This window comes from Nuphar pumila, chromosome 3 (genome assembly GCF_984573655.1).
Source record: "Nuphar pumila chromosome 3, dmNupPumi1.hap1.1, whole genome shotgun sequence".
Taxonomy (NCBI): domain Eukaryota; kingdom Viridiplantae; phylum Streptophyta; class Magnoliopsida; order Nymphaeales; family Nymphaeaceae; genus Nuphar; species Nuphar pumila.
In genome coordinates, this window is record NC_143251.1 from 6,993,957 (window position 1) to 7,018,300 (window position 24,344).

Genomic DNA, 24,344 nt, shown 5'->3' on the forward strand with positions numbered 1-24,344 from the left:
ATATATGACACTGTAAGCAATGTCTTTTGTTAACGCATTGAGGATCCATGACAAAATCATGTCATTGCAGAAACTCCATTGTGGTCATTCAGAAGAGTCACTGGGTGGTTGAGAGATACTTCCATTCACAAATCCATACTTATTTTTCTCACTTAATGCTATTTTCATGACTCGTTTTCATGTTGAATAGTTGTTCGCATCTAATTGGGCTGACACTAAGACTGCACTGGGATTGTCGGAGTGGTGGATGTAGTATGGAGATGAATCTAGATCTCTCTCTTGATTCTGAATATTGGCTAAAACATTTTCACAAACCATGGAAAGTTGTGGTTAGGGAAACATGAATGTAATATCACGACTGTTGTGTAGGGACGGTCTGCAGATGATCTGCTGCGGATTGGGAGTGAGGCAAATGATTTGCTAGATCATCGAGTTAGAAAACCTACTCTGATACCATGTGAAGATTGATACTTAGAGAGAATCGGTAAATCATTATATAATTTATTTTTGATATATTAAACTAACGCAAAACATTGTTACATATATACATTTACAAAATATCTGACAGTTACAACAAGAAACAGTAAGATACGATAATTGTTATCGTTATCACATTTTCTGCTATCTGTTGATCACGTTTGACGTGATCTTTATCTAAAGCTGCTTTCATTTGACGCCATCTCACCAACTGTCCTTCCACATTTTCAGCTATACGGTTGTTGTGTTGATAGCTTATGATTACCGTGAAACCAAATGTCATGGGATTATTCTGGTCTCACGATAATTGAATATCGTGAACACTAAGAATCACTGCACAAAGATGAAGACCATGGACAGTGATGATTTCATAAAAAAATTGTGTTTTGGGCATATCACCTGATCCGACCTCCAGAGGAGGCTCCCTACTTGTCATTGAATATAAATTAGCAGGTTATTACTGAACTGAACCCCAACATTGCTGATAAGAAAGGGAAAAAGAAAAGCAGCATCATTTGTGGAACGTTTCTTAGTAATATGCGTTCGAAATGGAGACCTGGTCGCTGGTCTTAGCTTGCCGTGCCTACGATCACTTTTTTGGCAGTGAAAAACTTTGTGGGTGCGCTCCCTCGGCCCCAGGGAGCCTCCTGCTTTGCCTTGCGGAAGGAGGTGCTGGCACAAGGCAAGTTTGATGCATGCGTTTTCATGGACATGGCGAAAGAATATCATTAGTAGCCACTTCTAGTCTTAGTTTTAAAGATTTTACATGTCCCTCCAGAAAAGGGGTTAGATTTGTAGCCCCTTTGCATTAAATACTGTCAAGGGGTTTTGGATAGAACACAGGTTACAATTATTTGAGATCTAGACTGATATATTGACATATCTTTGTGGACTATTCAGCTTGCCACAAAGAACCTGATAGTACTATACCGGAACTAGAAGGTTGTACCAGGGATGATCACTTTTCAATGCTCTATCACAACACGAATCGAGTCATTGTGAACTGAACTGTTATCTACAATGGTCTCCCCATCGGGAACTTGGCCCGCTTCCGTTTGAAAAGAAGCCCTTGGAGGGCTTCCAAGGCCTTGATTCTCATCCTGATTCTCCATTGGCGCAACTCTAGAACTGTTTCTTTTCACAGTCTTCATCTCCCTTTCCTTCTTAAATGTATGGGAGGACAAATCCTTGTCATCAAAGTGCTTGATCAGTGACCGTATCTTTTGCCAAAAGCCAACTCCTCTTGGTCTGTCGCTCCTAAGGTAATCCAGTAACAAGAGAGAGAAGAAGATGATGACAGCCCCAAACGAAACTGTTCCAGTCAGCCAGAAGAGACCTCTAAAACTGTACAGTGGCAAACTATTCGATGTCAACTTGTCTTGGGCATCTGCACAAGTGGTTTGTGTACCAAGCCAAGCCTTCTCTATCTGACCCATCAAATCACTCTCGGTAACAGTTAAAATTGCGCTGGAAATATCAGCAACCAGTGGGGACCCTTTTGGGAAAACCTGCACAACATGGCACTAACTATTGTTGGTGATGCTGATACCAGAGAGAGAGAGAACATTACCACTCACGAAGATCAACAAAATGTTGAACCCATGAACCGAACAAGAAAGAAAACAAAAATAGAAAAATAAGAAGCTAAAGAAAACGAAACAACAGACAACAAAGCCGAGCTCAACCAGGATCCGTTGGACTAGAAGGCACCACCGATGAGAGAGAGAGAGAGAGAGACTTACAAAGCCAAACCCATCGGTTTTGTAGGTGGGGCCAACCATCGCAAAGCCATTGCAGTGTTTGGAGAGGAACACTTTGATGTAAGGGATCTCGTCCACGATGGCAGCCACACTTCCATTAATGAGAGCCTCAGCATACTCTTGGTCAGTGCTGAGGCCCATGACTTGGGAGCCATTGGCACCCTTTGCCTCCAAGATATCCTTTGTAAAAGACCCTGACTGGTAGCCAATCCTTTCCCCATTGTTGATCAAGGTTTGGAGGTCGGTGACAGTTGGCTGCAACTGCTGAACAGTGAGAATGGATGCCAAACTAGCCGTGTAACTCGATGTGAGTATCAACACCACAAACACCCAAATCACAACCACGATGCGGGCCAAGTTGCTAGCAAGTCTCTCGGCTGCATTGGTGAAATTGCATTTCCATCAAAAGCTGTTCCATGATTTAAATTCTTTCAATTAATTATTAAAAAAATAAAATTAAACTCTTTCAAGGGGCCTTGGGTGGTCGTGTCCTCGACCCAGAGTTTTATTTGGCAGGAAGACGAGCCCATTAAGTGACCCGGGTTTTCCTTGGTGGTTAAAAAAAAATAACATTTGCGATTTTTTTTTTTTAAAAGCCAAGCTGGGGTTAGGCAGACCCCTACCAGCTATACAACTATAGCATTGGGTTTTGAACCTGCAATGTCCCAGACAATCAGAGACCCCGTTGTTACAAAAACAAAACAAAACAAAAAACCAAAATGGTTACTCACAAGACTTGGTCAAGTCAAATATAATCGAGCTATCGGTCAAGCCTAGACTCTCAAAGTCATCGAGAGTACCCAAGTGAATGACTTTTTTTTTTCATTTTCTTTTTTGTTGAATAATTAAAAAACAAATTTTAACAGTTTTTTTTTTTTTTACCATTAGCATTCAAGGCAGCATCACCTATTTTTCAAAGTCAACGGTCATAGATATAGTTCCTTGGAGACAAAGAAAAGTCTAAAATGATCATTGACTTTGGGAGCTAGTAAGGCAATGACTTTATCGTATGGGTTTCTTCCTGAGAAAGCAAGTTATTCAACATATGTAAGAGGTATAGTATCTTCTAGTAAGCGATTAATCAATGGTAGTTGCATCATTTGCCACGGCACCTCTTCCATAGGAGGAGCTCAATTACATATTATACCAAACCAGCTTTAAAAACAAAAACAATTGGGGATGACAGAATTTAGCATCGGACTTAGTCATAACTGGAATCAGAAACGCAGGATGCACGAATGCCGCAGAAGTGCGCCCTTTTTCAGCGTCCTCCACTGTTCGGTCCCCCTCTCCCCGTGGAACAGAGAGGACAGGAGACCGGACAGAGCGGGATGCGTGCCAAGAAAAAAGGGCATCTGGACAGGGGAAGACAGTGCATGCTGTCCTGACCGCACTCAGGATGTACAGGACACGCTGTCCCTGTCCTCCCCTGTCCGCGATTCAAACGGTCCCTGTGTTTCTAATAGCAAGGTATGTAAAGTATTAGGTGGTGTCCGGTTGAGAAATGCTTACTATGTGCAAAGACCATAGTGGAGAAGGCATAGTAGAAGATCAAGCCGATCTGCTCGAGGGGTGGACCCCTGAAGCTTGGATTAATTCTGTGTTCTAGTGCCCAAATCACGATCCCGGTGAAGACGAAGGAGACTCCAGAGACCCACCAGAGCTCCGTTGTCAATGGTTCCAGGAACACCGATGCCTTCTTCTTGTTGTATGCTCGGACAGGCGCGACCATGGTCCACCCAGAGTCTGAGTATGGTAGGGTGAAGTCCACATAATTGGATCGGTTCCCTATGATGGTCACGTCCCCAACCAATACATCGAACTCCTGCTTTGTTCAAGAAATAAATGTCATTAAATTACTTCACGCATGCACTATGACGGCTTAGACCACTTCAACACATTAGAGTTGTCTGTCTTTTTTTTCGATGTTTCAATTCCTAACCTCATTAATATCCTAATGATTGTTACCAGTTTAGAAAGTCATATATAGTTACAGGAGTTTTTGATTAATCTGACCCCACAACTACAATGTTTATTTATTATTTGGTGAAAAACATGTATTAGACTAGGAAATTTTATATGTTTAAATGAGATTTTTGAAGATCTAAATTTCAACGGCGCATATTGCAGCAAAAATTTACGATTTTTTAAAAAAAAAAAATCACGTTTGATCATAGAAATTGTAAAATCTAATGTATGTTTTCTAGTAAACAAACGAACAAATCTATGCATCACACTAAGCAAAAACCACCTGCATCTATGTTTGAATGAGTCTACATTCTCGGTGAGAATGTGGACTGATCCTAACCGTCGGTTGAACGGCTAATGAATTGCATTACATATCCTATGATGTAATGCCTGGTAGCATAGAATGCCAGAGAGAGGAAGAGAACAATGAAGAGCGTACCTTATAATATATTTGATCAATGAGCAAGTTGTAGGACCAGTCGCTAACTCCACTCTTGTTTCCATATGGGACGTACTCGTAGGAGACAGCATAAGGCAGGGCCTTCACTACAACCTCAAATATGTCTATGCTGTACCCGGTCACCTTGGGCGAACTGTCTTGGACCTTCACGAACTCACTGAACCCATCCTTCACTGGGACCAAGACCTTCAGTTTCCTATCGTTGGTTGGTATCACCCAACCCCTGGGTGCCTCCTTCACACCTCCGGGCCAAACGACGGACCCGAGATCTGAACCATTCGGGCTCCAGAATCCGACCTTAACCGGTTCGTTCCCCACTATGTTCACCACTTGAAACATTGCCGGCCGCAATTCCCCATCGACAAGCCGGAAATTTCCACTCAGCCCCTGGAAGTCGGACCCCAAGATCGCTTCGCGGAGTTTTGGACCCGTCGGAGAAACACCAAGAGAGAAGAGGTCCGACGAATTCGCGGTCCCCTTCGGATGCTGGAACTTGGAGCTTCCGGCATTCGACCTCTCGACAGCCGAAGCTAGCGCCCATGCAGTGTCGTAGGCCCATAATCCATAGATATTGAGGTTCGGATTTTGGATCTCCGGGTTCTCGGATTTGAATTTGTTTGTCCACCTCACTCTGAAGTCATCCAATTCTTTGGATCCGTTTACATATGTTTCGAGTCCAAGAACCCCTCTCATGGAAGCAATCACAGATGGGTCCATGTTGCCCAATAGATCGCCCATACCATTAGTGATGATCCATGCACAGCCTGTGCTCATCATCCCAACCTTCTGCACACGCTTGAAGAACTGGGCTCCGAGGACCGGACCCATGTGCACCACAAAGACCCTCGTCTGCATCGTCATGAGCTTGTAGAGCTCACGTTCTATGTACAGGTCCGAAGCAGCAGGTGGAAGGAGAGACCTATAGGTAACCCTGATACCGTTTCTCTGAAACGCATCAGCTAGATATGGGATCATACCTCGCCCATAATCGTTGTCTTCATAGACTAGAACCACTCCCCTCCACCCTTTGGATTTGACGACTTCGGCGACCGCGTTGACCTGAGAGGAGTCATCTTGTGCAGCTCGAACAAAATATGGTGTCTTCATGGAGGACATTAAGGGACTTGTTGCACTGAAAGAAATGATGGGCACTTGAGTTTTGTCTCCCAAATTGGCTATGAAGTCTGCCTCTCCTGAGTTTTGTGGCCCAACTATCGCTTCCACCTCTATGTTCTTCAAAAGTTCGATGCCTACAAATTGAGAAACGGAAAAAGAATAAAAAAGAGCAGAGAATTTGGTGACTGGAAAAGTGAAAGAAGAGAATTGGTGCAGTGGGCAGTTAGCATGTCAAGGATTTGTTAAGAAAAATTAAATATGAGCGAAGCATGCAGACCGGCGGATGCTGCTGCAAGAGCGTCCTCTTGGGAGTCACGAGGGTAGAGAATCAATCGCTTGGTGTGGTTTCCTTTGGAGTAGAAGTCATCTAGAGCCATTGACACACACAGATTGCTAATCTTCCCCACCAGAGAGTTCATATTCAGAATCAACCCTACTTTTACTGGAATCGCGGATTGGTTCACAGCAGAGAAAACATGAAGTGATGGGAAGAGGAGGAAGAGAAGGAGAAGAAAGAACTTCGGTGTCGGCATTTTGAGATTAGGTGGCTATGAACAGTGCCAAAGATTTTATGAGATCCCGAGAGTTTCAGACTTTCAACCTCACGAACATGTATATATACACGGATGGTATACTCCACGAGGGGACGAATCTTCTTGGAAATCACCATTTATAATTGACTTGACCCTAAGTTTTGAATATTAATTTAGTTACAGCTCAGCAGAACAGGAAGCTTGATAAATGATCGATCTTGAGTTGTGATCTTATCGGTCGAGGTGAAACTTGATAAATGATTCTCGGTGAAGTTATGTGGTTGTTGGTCAAGTGAGTAAATTGACGTTGAGAGGTGCTTTCTTTTTTTCCCCAAGTTTTGGATTATAGAGCTGAGACAGTAAAAGTAATATTTAACGCTTTTTAGTTTGATAGAATGAATATAAATCACTGCGTGGGTTCCATTCCCGTGGGCATCAACCCCTTGCATTAATGAAGGATGACAGAGGTATTTGTTGCTTTTATTATCAACAAAGGTATCTGTCTTTTTTGTTATTTTTTTTACCAACTGGGCGTGGTTGGTTGGAGCTGTTAGTGCACATCTCCTTGGTGGGACGTTGCAGGTTCAAAACCCAGTGGTACGTTGAACAGACTACGAAGCACAGATTTTGAACAAGGGAAAAGTTATTTTTCAAATTGGACAACAAAGAATTTTCCTTTGCTTTTTTTTTGAAAGTTCGTATAGATTAAAAAGAAGTCCCTTGTTATTTTAAGTTACAAAAAATTTCGTGTCCAAATGGCTAGGGAGAATTTTGACTTCTACCACTTTAACCACCTCTAATAAATTGGTTCGTTGAGTCTATGTCTACGGCATGCCCTACCCTATGATTTCACCTATTCTAGCTGTTTCACTGCTTCAAAATGGCGAGGGAGGATAAGGTGCAGTGTGATTGCACACTTTTAGTGTGCCGCAGCACCTGATGGCCCTCCATCTCCCTATCCCCGAGATGGAAGGTGAATAGCTGCAGCGGCACACTTAAAGTATCCAATCACAACCCTGAAACAATAAAAATTTATGCCATTTTTTATAAAAAACCAAATCAAAACCCTAAATTCCCGTAGGTCCATGGTCCTTGTCAGCTTTGTGCCCACATATTAATTCATTTTGTAGTGATTAGCAGCCATATGCATTTTTTCTAGGACAGATAAAAGGGGAGGACGCTTTCCTTTTGATGATAGCCTGCTGGGTAGACCCCACCTATGGAACCCCATACATTATTGAATCAAAAGATAAAGACTAGACAGTCATTCACGTCTCTTCACAAGTACTTCCATTAGTCAAAATATGATTTTGACCTCATTGATTCAATCTCAGAGCTTTGATTTCTCTAAAAAATAAAATTGTTTTTAAAGAAAGGTAACAATTAATTCAAATAGAAAGAATTAAAAAACAGATTAGGATAATGACGATGGCTAATGCTTTGTTAAAATCGGGTTGAACCGGTCCCTTATTGAAACGATGATGGGGTTGACTCGCCCTCCCCCCCCCCCCCCCCCCCACCCCTTCTTAAAAAATCGGCTGGTTTTTTATGCATTGCAAATTTGTGAAGATTTTAAGTTGTTGATTCTTCAAACCTTATAGAAATCTACCAACATATTGGAATTGGACAATCCAACAGCCGATTTTATGAAATAGATCACATCCATATGGTAAACCTTTAAGAAAAATCTCATAAAACCCATTTGGCAAACTCTTTTTTAAAAAAAAATTCAAATGGCTTTTACCAGATTTTTCTCAAGTGTTTACCATAAGGATGTGATCTACATGCATGATTTCATAAAATTGCCTGTTGGATTGAACAAACTATACAGTTTGATACCACATATAATATGTGTGTGTGCCTGTATATGGTTACGTTGACATAATCCCAGAATGCAGACCACTAGCTTTTTTCTTTACCTCCTTGTAGTCATGCACATGAGCCGAGTCTGGGCCGTTCGAACTCGGAACCAAGCTTGAACAACATTGTTCAGACTCGGTTCGGCTATGAGCTCAAGCCAAGCCGAGCTTGACCATTGTTCCAATTTTTTTTTTTACCAATAAAGGTTTATGAAAAAGTGAGATTCAATCCCCGATCACTCAAAACAGTGGACAAATGATACACCATTAGGCCACACTGTGAGTTGTGAATACTATGACCCAAAAAATTTACATATACTAAAAATGCACTAGAAAAAAGTTACGGGCCGGAATGAGATTCAAACTCATCATCTTTTAAAAAGCTGATTAACACCCTACCCATTAAGAAAACAACTCTTGAGTTATACTTTGCAAACATATTTTATATATAACTTATGCCAGCTTAATCGAGCTTTTCGAGATTAATCAAGCTCAGCAACTTGATCAAACTTGGCTTGTTTATCCACACCGAGCCTGGACGTGTGTTCAACCTCGGCTCATTTATTTTTTTGAACAAGTTCGAGCCCGAGCTAGCTCGGTTCGTTTTGCATCCTTACCTCCTTGTCCTAGTCTTCCTATAAATTTGCATGTGGCACATTTTGAATTAATCTTCGAGTCCAATTGGGGGTTCATACATTTTTGAACAATAGAAGATGAGGACATGGATTTTTTGAACTTTTTAACAAATAAAATTATTATTAAAAACCTTTATGTTCTAGAAAGATTGTAATGGCATGTAAATTGATTGTGTGAACAAGAGAGAGAAGTTAACCTTTTTATTAGAAGGGGTTTTGCCTGTCCTCTACCAATCAAAGAGGCAGAGAGCCTACCAACGGGGGCACCGTGCGGTTGATAAGAGCTGTCAGTGAACGTTTGCCTGTAGTGGGACGTTGAATAACAACTGGTGGGGTCTGCCTAACCTCGGTTTGCTTTACAAATAAAAATAAAAAGAGGTAGAGAGACAGCGTAAACTCACCCGGAAGCTCAAAGTGCTTTCTTCGCTAGGAAAGCCCTATGACTTACCCATTTGAAGGTAAATAGGTGGAAGAAAATGTTAGTGCTTGCTCTCTCCTTTTGTTTTTCGTGCATCATCATATAGCCAGAAAAGAATTCATTCTATTTTGACGAACTATTCGGCACTGTTCTATTGATAATGTAATTGGATTTAAGCCTATGCCATCATCCAACCTCATGGGTTAATGGAACTTCTCAAAAATTAAATATGATATGATCATGTATAGGCACAAAAGTTTACGTGGTTCTTGTTTTCAATGATGAGGAACCTCCACAGAGAACCACGTCACTTAATGGGCCCGTTTTCCTGCAATGTAGACCCTAGATCGTTATCAAGAACACCAAAGCTAAGTCATTAAGTTGTAGACGTCATTTTCTGAATTTTCTGAACTGCTTAGATGTTGAATTCTGGTATACATTGTTAGAGTCAGTGGACGCTGCCGAAAGTTGATATGGAACCGACCTGAGCAAAGATCGCATCTCTGGCTACTGATGTTATGCCGAGCTCCAGCTTGAATACGTCATGATTTTCTGTGCAAGCTAAGTTCATAATCAAACCTCCATCTCTGTTATTGAACTCTGCATAGCAGCAGTAGCTTGAGCGTCGGAACAGAAGTTACAATTTTGAAGCTCAAGACTTGAGTGTGGCTGAATCGAGTCAATTGCAGAGATTTTTGAAATATTACATTATACAGCAAACATATGCATTGTGTGTGCGCTTGACGAGCATTGTAACTTCATGAAGTACCCGATTTGATTGTTTCATATCAATACTTTAAGTTTATGTTATGATTCTGACAGAGCTTTCAGGAGACAATGGAGACACAGTTAAAAATGAATACAGCATTTTACTCTCAGACAGACGAGCAGTCAAAGTGAACCATTCAGACATTTGAAAATATCTTGCGAGCATGTACCTTATAGTATAGTGACTCGTACAATAACATCCTACTTCTAATGGAGTTTGCCTACAACAATAACTTTTAGGCAAGCATAGGCATGACTCTATCTGAGACATTGTATGGTCAACGATATCGAACTCCCGTGTGTTGGAATGAGGTCAACGAAAAAAGATTGTTAAGGCCTGATTTAGTGCAGCATATGATAGATCAAGTGAGATTTATTCGAGAGTGTCTTCTGGCAGTGGAAAGCTGACAAAAAAGTTATGCAAATTAAAGATGTCACGGGTTAGAATTTGAGCAAGGTGATCATGTATTTTTGAAGATATCTCCATTTAAGAGAGTGATGCACTTTGAGCAAAGAAGAAAATTGAGTCCAAGATATATTGGACCCTTTGAGATACTCGCGAGAGTTGGTCAGACGACATAGTGATTGACTTTGCTACATTCTTTATCACAAATTCATAATTGATGTCTCTATATTACAAAAGTATGTGCTTGATCTCTCCCTCATACTGGATGCAGTTGAGTCAATAGTGAAAATCTAGAATAATCTGAGCATGAGTGAGAAACCCATAGAAACCCTGGATGCAAAAGTACACAAGCAGAAAAATAAAGAAATATTGTTGGTATTAGTCAGATGAAACCATCACAAAAAAAAAATGAGGCCACATGGGAGCCACTACAAGAAAAATGCTAATTAGCGACGAAAATTTGTGACGAATTTTTCCATCGCAAATTTACGACGGATTAGTGAGAGAAAACTCTTTGTCGCTAACATTCAAAATATTTGCAAAATTAGCGACAAAAAAAAATTTGTCGTGAATCCATTACTAATTAGCAACGGATTCGCGACAGAAAAATTATGTCTCAAACTCCGTCACAACTTAGCGACGAAAAGTTTTCCATCGCTAAGTCGAGACGGATTAGCGATGGCATTTTTCTGTTGCCAAACATTACAAGAAAAATGCTAATTAGTGACAAAATTAGCGATGGAATTATTCTGTCACTAATCAGTCGCTAATTAACGATGGATTTTTTTTGTCTCTAATCTGTCCCTAATTAGCAACAAAAAAATTTTGTCACTACTTTTCGATTTAAACCGACCCATCTAAGGCACAAAAATTTTTCTCTCTCCCCGTGCGAAATTTAAACCGACCCAAAAGTCATTCAATTAAAGCACCAGACGACGTGCTTCTCTTTTAGATCGTTCGGCTTCCCAGAGAAGCCTCGCAGGTGATGGCCAGAATATGAGGTCATCGAGGTCCGTCGAATGGGAGAACTCTCGCAAGAATAATGGGCGATCTGCAGCTGCGCTTCACATGCTAGCTCCTTTTCTATTATGACGTCCAGCTGTATCATCATCATCATCATCCTCCTCGTTGTCATTGTTTCCTTTTCCGAAAAAGCTTGATCTCACTCTATTTCGTCTTCGTCAGATCTCCGACGTCTTTTTTTATCAAACTGCAGCTTGATCTCACTCTATTTCGTCCAACTTCACTCTATTTCGGCTTGTGTTTCCTTGGTTTTCTTTGCATATTTTCGTTATGGATGAGATACGACTTTTGCTTTTCTTTACAGTGGTGGGTCGGGCTGGACAAGCAAGAAACCAGGTCGAGAGGGCGCCTATTATCATCGCAATTTTTTCCCTCCCTCTATGAGAGAGAGAAACGATTCTGTGAGTCAAACTCGACCAAAGTTTTAAAAATGTTTTTTTTTGAAAATTACTCGCCTGCATTTTTGAAATTTGGGGAAAAATTCCGTAGAATGAGACTCGTCTGCCGGTACGAGATTCAACCGTTCCTAGCACCTATACTAGGGGTAATTGAACCAATGATCAAAAGTGTGCTTAGCTAGGCTCAAATATCTAAATTATACTCTATTTCCTAAATGCACAAAGAATCAGGCATGTACTATAAAAATTTTGAGAAATGCACATTTGAGAAATATGTTGTTTGCTTGGAATATTGAAATGTGCTTGAAAAATACTTTGGAAAAGTGATGATTTTGAGAAAATCATGACTTACATTGGAAAATAACTTTTGAATTGAAAATAGATTCTCTGGACAATTGAAACTATGAGAAAATTGATTTTTTTGAGATTTGGATTGCTTTTTTAAATGAAAATTGATTTCTAAAGAAGATTTGAGAATTCTGGGAAAACCAGTTTCAGAGGTAATTCAAAGTTTTTTGAGAAAATCGATTTTTAAAAACTTTGGATTTTGAAATTTGATGATGTTAGAACATTGGAAAATCATAATTTGAACTGGAAAAATACTTGAAACATCATTTGAAAACTCAGAGTTTTGAGAAAATTATTTTCTGAGAAAGACTCAGAAAATTTTGAGAAAATCGATTTCTCTGAAATGAAATTGGAAAATAAGTCAGAAAAAGGGGCGTGTCGCCCTGTGAAAGATTTTCATGATGCACTCTAACTTAAATGAATGAATGCTACTTTGAGAAGATATTTATGAAAAATTGAAATATGCAATGGTTTTCGAAGATATCCTAAGAGTGTAGGCTGAATATGGCTAATACGAAGATGACGAATCTGGGTCTCATTCGTATTCTAACTATGGCCATAAATACAAACTCCACCGAGTTGGTCAACTCTCTAAAAGCTAGTGCATGTGTCATTCGTGTCAACCATTGTAAATTTCAAAAATGCATGAATCATCATTCAATTAGATATTAAAAATTATAAAAAGCAAATTATATGCAATGCATCCTATTCTATGCAGAAATGTAACTCTTATTCCAATATAACATCTGATATTTACATTGAACTAAATAAGAAAAAAATAAAAGAATAAAGTCTTTCACTTGAATATCCCGGCAAAACTAGAAAACAAATTAGCACAGATATGTAAGTTTATTTGGATTTATCCAAAAATATTAAGAAATTATCAGATTTTATCCAGATATGAACCCAATTCATACCTCCCTGATATAAACATAAAAAATGAATGATGCTAAAGTATGAAAAATTTGAAAATAAGATTTGGAAATTCAGAATTGGGATGAAAATAACCAAAATCCCCCTGATAACATGACTATGGCCTTGAAATTAGGGTTTTCAGAAAGATATTTTATAGAAATGAGAGTTTTAAAATCCAAATAAATGCAAATGAAGATAAAATTAAATACAAGATGATATGACATGATTGTATGCATGAAAATACAAAAAATAAAAGTTTGGAAATTCAAAATTGAGGTGAAAATAACTAAAATGCCCCTGATAACAAGACTATGGCCTTGAAATTAGGGTTTTCAGAAATATTTTTTGCAAAAATGAAGATTTTGAAATTCAAATGAATGCAAATGAGATTGAAATCAAACATAATAGTATATAATATGATTATATGCATGCTAAAACCCTAAAAATGCAAAAACGTCACAAAAACACTGATTTTCGCCTGAATTTTTATAGTTTAACTAACACACATGGCAATTTAACTCAAAATGAAACCAAATTTGGCATGGACACCTATATTAACCCTAAAAATGGAAAGAAATATGAAAATTAAAATTTTTGGTATTTTTCAATATGGAAATTCAGTAAAAAACCCTAAAATACAAGAATTTTGCCTTTTAGCCTATATTTGCTCTAATTATAACCTAATTTCGAATAATAACTTACCATGGAAATGCACCAAATTTTTTAGGGAGACAGAGGACAGTTAGGCAATGATTTTTGCCTTTTACATACTTGGAATTTGACCTATGGTCGGAGAGCTACAACTCCGACAACCTAGGTCAGAATCTGGTGAGTTTGAGATTGAAGGCAAAATGATAGGTTTTCATAAAAATTATAGAAAAAATAGCAAACCGCATCCAAAATTTATGAAAAATTAGGAGAATTTTTAATACACACAGAGGAACAACTTCTCTTTTTACGGTGTTGGCATCTGACTCACGGTTATAGAGTATACATTGGATTATCAGACCCCTAATTCTGACAAAATTGAAACAATAGACAATCGACCAGTAAACTTATAAAATCTAAAACAAATAGAAATAAGCATTCTAAAATCTTGAAATTCTAGTAAATGATAAAAAATACCAAGATAAACAATTTCTATTTTGACAGTTAGAGCATCTGACTTACCGGTCGGAGTGCCATGATCAATTTAAGTCGATCTAGGCCCCGACAAACCTGTAACAGGTATAACACAGTGGTCTGCAAATCTCAAATTTTGACAGACAGTAAGCCTTATTAGTAAAATAACATAAAATCTAGTAAAATAGTAGGTCTTTCCATAAATCCACTGTGTTTTACAGAGGGTGAATCAGATCTTCCATGAGGGAGATCTCGAATTAACAAGTCTGCAACAGATATGCCCAACATTTTCTCAGAGTTGAAAACCTGGTTCTTTTTTAGATTTTTAAAATAAGGTTAAATATATCAAATTAATCCAATTTTTTGGCAGGAGATCACAGACAAATAGAGGCATTCATAACAAAATTTTCAGGATTTATTGGCAAAAGAATAAGCATGAATTGACGACTGAACTACACACATGGATTAAATTTATAAACTACCAATGAAACTTCAATAAGACTAAATTAAATAAATGAAAACAATACAATAAAACTAAACATACTGTCTAAAACATGAAAGCTATATGAGAAATAATAAAAAAATGAAAAACAATCGGGGTGGCATGCTTGAAATTCATTTTAGCTACTCAGAATGAGGGATTTCATTCATTGAATGGATGGATCATCTCATCCATATAGCCCTAAACCAATGTAAAATATAAAAAGGAGCGGAGATTCATTACCTTGAGGAAACTAGATGTGATGATGGAGCTGCAGAAGATGGCTGCTACACAAAGAAGGTTGGAGATCTTGAAGTGATTGGCCCGTGGTGGCTGTGACACCAACGAAGAGGGCTGCAATGGCTGGGCATCCCCTTTAAGGTGCTGGAGCAATGGTGACGGGGGCACTGGTTGGAGGGGAGCTGCTTCTTGCTGGAAGAAGGTTGAAGATGGTGGAGGTAAGCTGTTGAAGTGGCTGGAAGAGATGCAATAATGAGGGCTACTGAAGGCAAGCGAGAGAGAGAGAGAGAGAGAGAGAGAGAGAGCATAGGCATGAAATGAGATTGGGAGAGGCTCCAATGCCCAGCCGTGTGGTCTTCTTGTGTGATTTAGTAAGAGGAAAAGGCTTTAAGGAAAAATGAAGAAAGAAGGAAAGGAAGTGAAGAAAGAAGGAAAGAAAGGGAGGAAAGGAAAAAGGAAAGAAGGAAGAAAGGGAAGAAGGAAGAAAGAAGGAGAGGGAAAAAGAAAGAGAGGAGTGGCTGGCGACAAGGAGGAAGAGGGAGGAAGGAGAAGGAAGAAAGGAAAGAAAATAAAGAAAGAAAAGGAAAGAAGGAAGAAGAGGAAAAAAAAGAAAAAAAGAGAAGAGAGGAAGGAAAAAGAGGAGGGAAAAGAAGAGAAAGGAAAGAAAAATGGGAAAAAAAGAAAAGGAAAGAAGGAAGAGGGGGTCAACCACCTTGGTGGGACTCACTTCTCCTATCTAAATTAAAAATAAAGTGAAATAAAAAAATAAAAGGAAAATAGGAAGAGAATGAAAGAAACCTTTTTTTTTCATCAAAAAGAAAAGCAATTGAAATCAGTGGTGGCACCATCTTGGAGTGGGCCCACATTTAATTTTGAAAGCCAAAGGGGTAGAATGATTTCTCAGAATTTTTTTTGGATTAAATCAAATATTTTTGGCAATTTTGAAATAAAACTCAGAATTTGAAATTCTATAACCCTTTGCAGAGTAGATCTAATTTAAAAATTCGAAAATCGAGTTTGAAAAGAAATCCATATTGTTTTCTCGAGAAAATATTTCTAAATTTAGAGTCTTGGGGGTAAAAATATCAATTTTAGAAACCCAAGGTTTGAAATTAATTTTGAAAAGCTTTAAAATTCGAATCTGGATCGGAATTTTCAAAACTGGAGTTCTGAATCTCGAAAATGAGATGAAATAATGGAAAATGGTGAGAAATGATATGGAATGTCATGCGAAATGCAAACCCTGTATTAAGAATTTAAGGTATTAGACCCTGATTGACAGTTGTATCAATTTAAAAAGTGATAAATTTGATAAAAACATGCAAAATAGTTCAAGAAATGGCTTTTGTCCCTACCGGGCCAAGAGTGACACTAAAAATTGGGGTTTTAACTGGTTTAAACAGAAATGAACTGGGTTATAGGGTTTCAGAACTCAAATAGACTGACAAAACACTGGCTTAACTAAACTTCCAGACTGAATGATCGAGAAATAATGTCATTTTCAGAGAAATGATGAGAAATGGTCACTCGAGTGAAGTGAGTTGTGGACAAGAACTGGGTTCGAGCTGAAACAAAGGTCAGTAATATTGAGATGAACTAAAACTGGAGCTCAAACACTAGCTTAACTGATTGGATTTAGCTCAATTTTAGCTAAAATGAGCTGAAATGGGCTAAAGTGGGTTCCTAGACTGTGGAAATGGATTTGAACTGAAACTGGAGCACTTAAACTCCTGATGAGCTCAAGCTAGACTCATGGGAATAAGATTGACTAAGAATAACTGACTTAGAGACAATTGGCTTGGATTTGAACTAGAAATAAGCTCATTTCTGAGGAAATAAACTCGTTTTGGCAAGAATGATTAGAAATGAATATGATCGGCTCATTGTGATCTCCGGTGAGCTAGAAATGATTGACATTCTAACTATTCTAAGCTTAAAAATGAGCTTGGACGACTCTGACTGATAGGGTTCTGGGATGACCTAGGGGTAAAATGGTAATTTTCCTAATAAAAATGAGTAAAATGGTAATTTTTTTAGACAGACTCGGGGTTGGACTCCTACACTGATCTACCAGGGCTGACATCTGCATTTGGAGTGTGACTGAAAATGGATGAAAAAAATTTAGGGTGCTTACAGATGCCCCTCTTTGCTACTAAGTCGGTTTAGGGCCGAGCTTAGTGGCAAAAAAAGCACACCAAATTTTGATATATATTTAAAAAATGCCTTAGTTAGAAGGATCTGACTGAGTATGAAGAAATTAGCCCTGATGAAAATGGTAGGTATGAAATGGAGAATGAAGAAGAAAGATTCAATTTATAGAAGTGAAGTTCAGGTTTTTGCCCTTAACTTGGATGGGACGAAAAATTCCTTGTGTAGAAATGAAGGGTCGCAAAGAAACAATGAAAATGGTTTTTCCCTAAAAGCTTTGGAAAATGGAGTGATTTTCTGCGTCCCATGACTGAGACTGAATAGCTTTTGAAAAATGACCTTTTACGAAGAATGGTTCAGGTTTAACCCTTATCTTGAAAGGAAAATGGAAATGGAAATGGAAAAGGAAATGATGGAATCCTTGACTGAAGAAACCATGATGGACCTTCAGATTTTACATAATAAATCCGATAAAGGTTTTGCAAAAAGATGAAAATGGGGTCCCTAAAGCTTTAAAAATGATTGATTTTGGGCGTCTCATTGCTAAGACTGAATAACTTTTAAAATTGATGACCTTTTGCAAGAAAATGAGATGGACAATAAAACCTAAAGCCTTTCGATCTTTCTAGATAACCAATGAAAAAATCACTAGTTGTCTTAGGATCAAAAGCTTTTATATGTGGGTTATACAATTTAGCTTCTGCTGGACATCCCTATATGCGCATATATGACAAAGAAGGTTTTCTACCTGTCCATAACTCGTAAGGAGTCTTTTGAACAACCTTTGTAGGAACCTTATTCAGAATATGTATTGATGTCCTATGAACTTCACCCCACAAGGTCAAAGGAAGGTTTGAGTGATTCAACATCGCTCGAACCATTTCTTTAAGCGTACGGTTTCTCCTTTCAACTACACCATTCTGGTAAGCACTACCAGGCATGGTATACTGAGGTACAATGCCTTCCCTTTTTAGAAACCGTGCTAATGGACTTTTCTTTTGTCTCATCTCAGTGAAACAATCATAATATTCGCCACCTCTATCAGATTTGACAACCTTAATAACTTCACCGGTTTATTTCTCTACTTCTTTCTTGAAGTCCTTAAAAACATGAAAGACCTCTGATTTTTCAGATAATAAGTAGAGATACATATACCGTGAGTAATCGTCTATAAAGGTGATAAAATATTTTTCACCCGTATAACACGGTGAAAAAGGGTTGCACACATCCATATGCACTATTTCTAACTTTTCATTGCTGCGTTTAGCATCTTTCTTATATGTGTTAGACTGCTTAGCCTTTATGTAGTCAACACATGGCTCTATATTCGTAAAATCAAGGGATCCAAGGATTCTCTCTTTCACGAGTCGTTGGACTCTCTCTTTCGAGATATGTCCTCACCTCCGATGCCAAAACAAATAGGATTGATTATCCTTTAGGCCACATTTATTGTCATTCATTGTGTTCTCAATGGAGTGAGATTCTCGAATTTAGAATTTGGTTCTTAATCGATACAAACCATCACACATATATGCAGAACCTATATTCATTGAATTTTTCATAATAATAAGTTCAGATTTTTAAAATTTAAAGGCAAAACTAAATCCAATATAAATCCCGACTCCAACATAATTCTGCAGGTCCCAACGCTCTTGACATGCTAACACATCTTATTTCCTGAGAAGATGCTTCTTTCATGCTCTATTGGTTCCCTTTTGTTCGGAAAAGCCTGCAAAGAGTTGGCAATGTGCACCGTAACACCAGAATTAATCCACCAATTATGCAATGAAACATGAATTAGATTGCACTCATGAGAAACAAATGACTTATTACTTTTATCTTTGAGTCACTTCTTGTACTTCAAACAGTCCACCTTCTTATGCCCTTTCTTTTTTCAGAAGAAACACTTTATAGAAGGGCCTCATAACTGAGATTTAGCTTTCGCCTCAGAGTTTGAACTCTCCCTAGTGGTACTCTTCTGATTCTTCTTTTTGAATGAACTTTTCTTTGTCCTCGACCTCTGTTTATCCTTATGAGAGGCCATATGTGCACTTGGCACCCTCTCACCCTTCAATCTCTCATCTTCTTCAACAGATTTGGCCAAGAGGTCATTAAAAGACCACCCATTATTATGTGTGTTGTAGGAGATTTTAAAGGGTCCATACTTAGTAGGTAATGAGGTTAAGATCAGATGAACTAAAGAGTCAGAGATGGCAAACTTCATGTCATTCAGTTGAGTCGCAATATTTCTCATTTGCAAAATGTATTCTCGGATGTGACTGACATCAACATATTTCAGAGACACTAATTTGGACATGAGCGTACTGACCCTTGCCTTATTAGAAGTGATGAACTGAGTCTCAATGGCTCCCAAAAATTCTTTCACTGTCCCACAGTAAGGAATGGCACCTTGAATATTCTTAGTCACCCGAGATTGCAAAAACAACAAGCTAAGTCTGTTCAAGCGCTCTCACTTCTCAGAGGCAGCCTTCTGATCGGCTGTACTCTACTCTGTAAGAGCGGGTGGTTCATCAATTTTAAGGGTCAGATCTAAATCCATATAGCCCAAAGTGAATAATACAATTTCTTTCCAATCAAAAAAATTTGATCCGTCTAAAATGGAGATATTACTAAAACCGTCGATAAGGAAAGAACCTAATAAAACAAGGAACAAAAAATAGAAAGACATTACTATTATTGCTCAAACGAGACTCATGATGAAAAGGTAAAATTGAGACCCTTTATTTTCACATTTTCTAAGACAAGCTTAGTTGAGCCATTATCGTTCCACTTTGGTGAAAATGACAATACTCATAGTTGCTCCGTCTCTTCAATTCTCAAGGAATTGACTTCAGTTGGTGAAACTAGCAGATCATGTAATCAGAGGCAATTCAGCACTGTACTTTTGGGTACCAACATGCTTCATGGGCTGGAATACATATCTACTATCACACCATGTGTAAATTTAGAACACAACGACCTACCTTTAGGTAGAATCAATGTTTCATAAATTCACACACAATCATAATAACGAATCTTAATACGGTCTAAAGAATTCTTAATTAACATGACTCAAATCACTTTGATGATTACATGAATCGGTTAATCAAGATCTTTTACCAAAAATTCTATTCGTATTATAGAGCACGCTCATGCACACATTTTAATGCATGTATATTCATGACATAATATAAGTTCATGCTTTAACTAATATACATAAACTAATTGTCATGAATTTAGTTACAATTCATGCTTAAAACCATCATGCACAACTTAACCAACACAAAATACATGAATTAACATGCATAAGTCATGCATTATACACATTATAAAGCATGAAAAATAACTAAAGCATGCTCATATGGGTAAAACCCAGGGTTCTCAAGGTGGAACCGATATAAAAATACCATAAATTGGTCTGAAACCGCTCTGAATCGGTCATCAAAGGGTCTAAACCAGTTCTAAACCTTATGAACCGATACTAAATATGAACAAAAGTTCATAAACCCTATAACCATATGCCAAAATCCTTGTATCTTCATAGATTCTTGAAAACAAGGTCTTAACATCTCAGAACCGGTAAAAAACTGGAAGGAACCGATCAAAAATGGCGCCGAACCGGTTCTGGAAGTGGCCGGATCAGGTTTCTGATCCGATTCAGGCCAAACGGTACTTGGATCCAATCCGGTCCTAATAGGATCCGGGTCTCACCTGACCCATACTTGATACGGGTCAGGTCCGATCTGAAGATGACCCGGGTTAGACCCGACCCAAAACGGTCCCGGATCGGACCCGAATCATAATGGACCAAAGTCGGACCCGATCCTAAATGAACCTGGATCCAACCCGATTCGAGAGGGATCCAAATCTTTTCAGATCAGACCCAGACCCGAAACTTTATGGGCCCGGGTCTGATCCAAGAATAAACGGCACACCCGATCCACCCAAAATGGGTTTGGATCGGGCCTGTCATCGGGTCATCTTGCCGGACCCGATCTGGTACCCTTGTTAAAAAAAAACAAAAAACCACCGCTGTCGGGAATGGTTGTCGCCCCACGGCGACAGTATGCCGGAAACACTGTCTCATGATGACAGTTTGCCTGGAATTCATTGACAGTCACCCTCATGGTGACTATCGCTGTCAACCAACGAGTTAAGTCGCCCCAGGGGGACAGTGGGCGCAAAACGCCGAAAAGCCCTACACGACCATGCGCAGCGGAATGTACACTGTGGGCCCATAACCCAATGTTGGCAAATCCTGTGAAACAAAATGCATGAAGCATACCTGAATTCGCCATAGATCGCAACTGCATGTAGGAAATTCGATGTTCTCCTCAGCCGGTCGACGCCCACAATGAGCCCAGACATTAGGTCGACGGTGAGCAGGACCCTTCCACGATATCAGAATGTGGAATTGTTTTGACAGGATAATTGCTATGAATAACTCATTATCTTCATAGCCTTCTAACCCCTTTATATACGTAACTTCCACCCACTAACCCCATTATTTGGCCACTAATGTGACCCACTAATGGCTGTCCACTGTGGGTTGGACCTTTAACCCATAATGTCCAACATCCTGTACAAATCAAAATGAAGCATAAACAAAAATGAAACAAAATACATTTTTTATTAAGCAATTCATTAGAGTTTGTTTGTCTACAGATTAATGAAGAATGTTTAAAAACTTGATTAATCAAACCAACTGATTTTTACACAATTATTCACAATTTCCCAATTACACTCTGAGCACAATCATGGCCACCAGGGACGAACTTTGATAACTCACTTGTAGCAGCAGAGATCTGATGAACTTATTTTTCAAATACATGACCGATTGAAGATGCTGTTTTAGAGATTCCATTCTGCTATGTTATCATCGCCTAAAGCTAATGATTTATAGCCAATTTGGTTGGAGAGAAACCATATAATGAACTATTTGTGGGAATTTTACTGCTGGTCCTAAGACGGATAACTTGTGAAAGTAATGTTATTCACGCGACTAGGCTACCAATTTGCACTCAAAACAATGGAAGCAGATCTGGTCATGCTGAAAATGAGCGTTTTTGCTCATGCTGACATCGTGGCCATCCGATTTGCATTTTAAAAAGGTCAAAAGTCAACAAAACCACGTGGCATTCATCCAAAATGCAAACAGACGGCCACGATGTCCGCCTGAGCAAAAACGCTCATTTTCAGCATGACCTGATCTGCTTCCCAAAACAATGTATTCAAGTGGATGATAAACAAATGAATATGATATCTTTCACTGAATTCAGCATGGACCACCAATCTGACCTTGACCTTCTCAGCCCAAGCCTCGAGATTAGCAAAAGCATATATATATATATAAAAGCGTGCATGATGCGTAGGTAGAAGTTGTGATTGCGTGCCTGACAGGGTTTATTCACTGCATCATGAGTCCCACGGGATCGCTACGCGTATGGGAAGAGTCACAAACCAATCATAGGAAAACCTAAAAGCCTTGTGCAAAATGGATTGGACTACGAACCTAGGGTGTCAATAGATGGAATTTTATCCGATATCCGACTTAATCGGACTTCATTTAGTCAGACCAAAGACTATCCGATTATAATCAGATAGGGATAAGGTTTTAGATTTTTTCTTCCGAATCTGATGGATATGCGGCTTTTGGTGGATATCCAAATCTAATTACAAGTAAAAAAAAAAAAAGGGTATGTCTGGATCATCACAGATGCCATGGGGAATCTATTGGGCAGCTTGGAATCATCGGTTATTTAGTCAATGCAAGGTGTTTTAGGCGTTAAGACTTACATACCCAATTCCAAACTCTTGAATGATTTCACATACAGATGGAGGTATAAGTTCATGTTGGAGCATCCAGAGCTCAATGTCTTCGGCTTATGGGCTTATGACACCATCTGAGCATTAGCTTCTGCTGTAGAGAAAATCAATCCTACAAACCCCAACTTTGCTCATGCAGTAAATACCAATAGTTCTACATGTTTGGGCACATTGGGGGTCTCATTGAATGGCCAGCAGATATTGGCAGAACTGATGAGGACTAAACTCAGGGGCCTGAGTGGTATCTTTGAGATTAAAGTGGGAGAATTACAGTCATCTGTATTTAGCATAATCAATGTGTTTGGAAATGGAGAAACAGAGATTGCATTTTGGAGCTCAGAATTTGGACTCTTAGAGGACTGTAACAAAAGGTTGGGTTATACAGACTGGTGGGAAGAAACTGATAGTGGGTGTTCCACAGGAAAATTATTCGAACGAATTCGTGGTTGCAGAAAGAAATGCAAACAATAAGAGAACGGCGGTGAAAGGGTTCACCATAGATGTATTCAAGGCTGTCATTGAAGCATTGCCTTACGCTCTTCCCTATGAACTCGATCCATATGAAAATGCTGGGGCTCACAAGGCAGGTACTTACTATAATGGTCTCACCTGCGAGGTCTTTCTTAAGGGTCGTCATTTCTCTATCTTTTGCTTTTAGTTACTTAATTTAGGAAACTACTTTGTAGTGATCTTCCTAATCCTGCACAATGATTATAATTTAGCTATGAAAGTATCATCGAAGATTGATATTTATCAACAAAGTGATACTTACCGAAGATACTAACGTGATAAAAAAAACAAGTTTTTAGCGTGGTAACAAAAAATATAAAATTTACAATCTATATATATATATATATATATATATAGAGAGAGAGAGAGAGAGAGAGAGGTAAACGTGGGTGACCGGTTTCTAACAGCCTAAAGCCAAAAAAAGTGGAAAACTCCCTTTTATCAAGTTTTTCCGCATTTTTTCGCTGGCCATCCATCAAGGCCGCGATGGACGGCCAGTGGAGTTCCATTGGGCAGCTACAACTTTTTCTATATATATATATATATTGTAAATTTTATATTTTTATATAAAAATTTTCCAGAGATCAAGGATGCCAAAAATTTCAAAATATCATGATATTTGCCCTCGTCAAGATTTTCCCAAAAAAGAGATTTGCATAGAGCCAAACTAAACTGAGATTAGTGATCAGAGACTGACATGCAAGGTATTTCTTAAGAGAGCAGATCTGATAGAACGGTGGATAATAAAGTGTCAAAAGTTAAAACAACTCGTTCACGGTTGGTTGGTCCGTACCAAAATCCATGCAAGATGACTCACAAACACATGCTCACACGCACGCATGCAGAAATTAAACTAGCCTCGACAGTCATTTTACTTGGCATAAAAGCCTCTTTTATGCCACATAGTTATGGTTTCATGAACCCTGCTATAAT

At 38.8% G+C, this 24,344-nt stretch overlaps 1 protein-coding gene across 1 annotated transcript; it reads right to left on the reverse strand.

Moving 5' to 3' along the window:
- Nucleotides 1–1,205: 1,205 nt before the first annotated feature.
- Nucleotides 1,206–6,369, reverse strand: LOC149841789 (glutamate receptor 2.9-like). Its single transcript, XM_090001164.1, has 5 exons — nucleotides 6,059–6,369; nucleotides 4,645–5,915; nucleotides 3,750–4,062; nucleotides 2,220–2,614; nucleotides 1,206–1,985 (listed from the first exon to the last, which is right to left on the reverse strand). Exons 1-5 carry the CDS (start codon nucleotides 6,312–6,314, stop codon nucleotides 1,443–1,445), a joined length of 2,778 nt encoding a protein of 925 aa, XP_089857290.1. The 5' UTR covers nucleotides 6,315–6,369; the 3' UTR covers nucleotides 1,206–1,442.
- Nucleotides 6,370–24,344: the final 17,975 nt, after the last annotated feature.

Coding starts and splice junctions, on each gene's coding strand:
- LOC149841789 (XM_090001164.1), bottom strand. CDS start 6,314: ATGCCGACACCGAAGTTCTTTCTTCTCCTTCTCTTCCTCCTCTTCCCA. Junction 2,615..3,749: donor CACTATGGTCTTTGCACATA/GTAAGCATTTCT, acceptor TCACCAATGCAG/CCGAGAGACTTGCTAGCAAC. Junction 1,986..2,219: donor AAACCGATGGGTTTGGCTTT/GTAAGTCTCTCT, acceptor CATGTTGTGCAG/GTTTTCCCAAAAGGGTCCCC.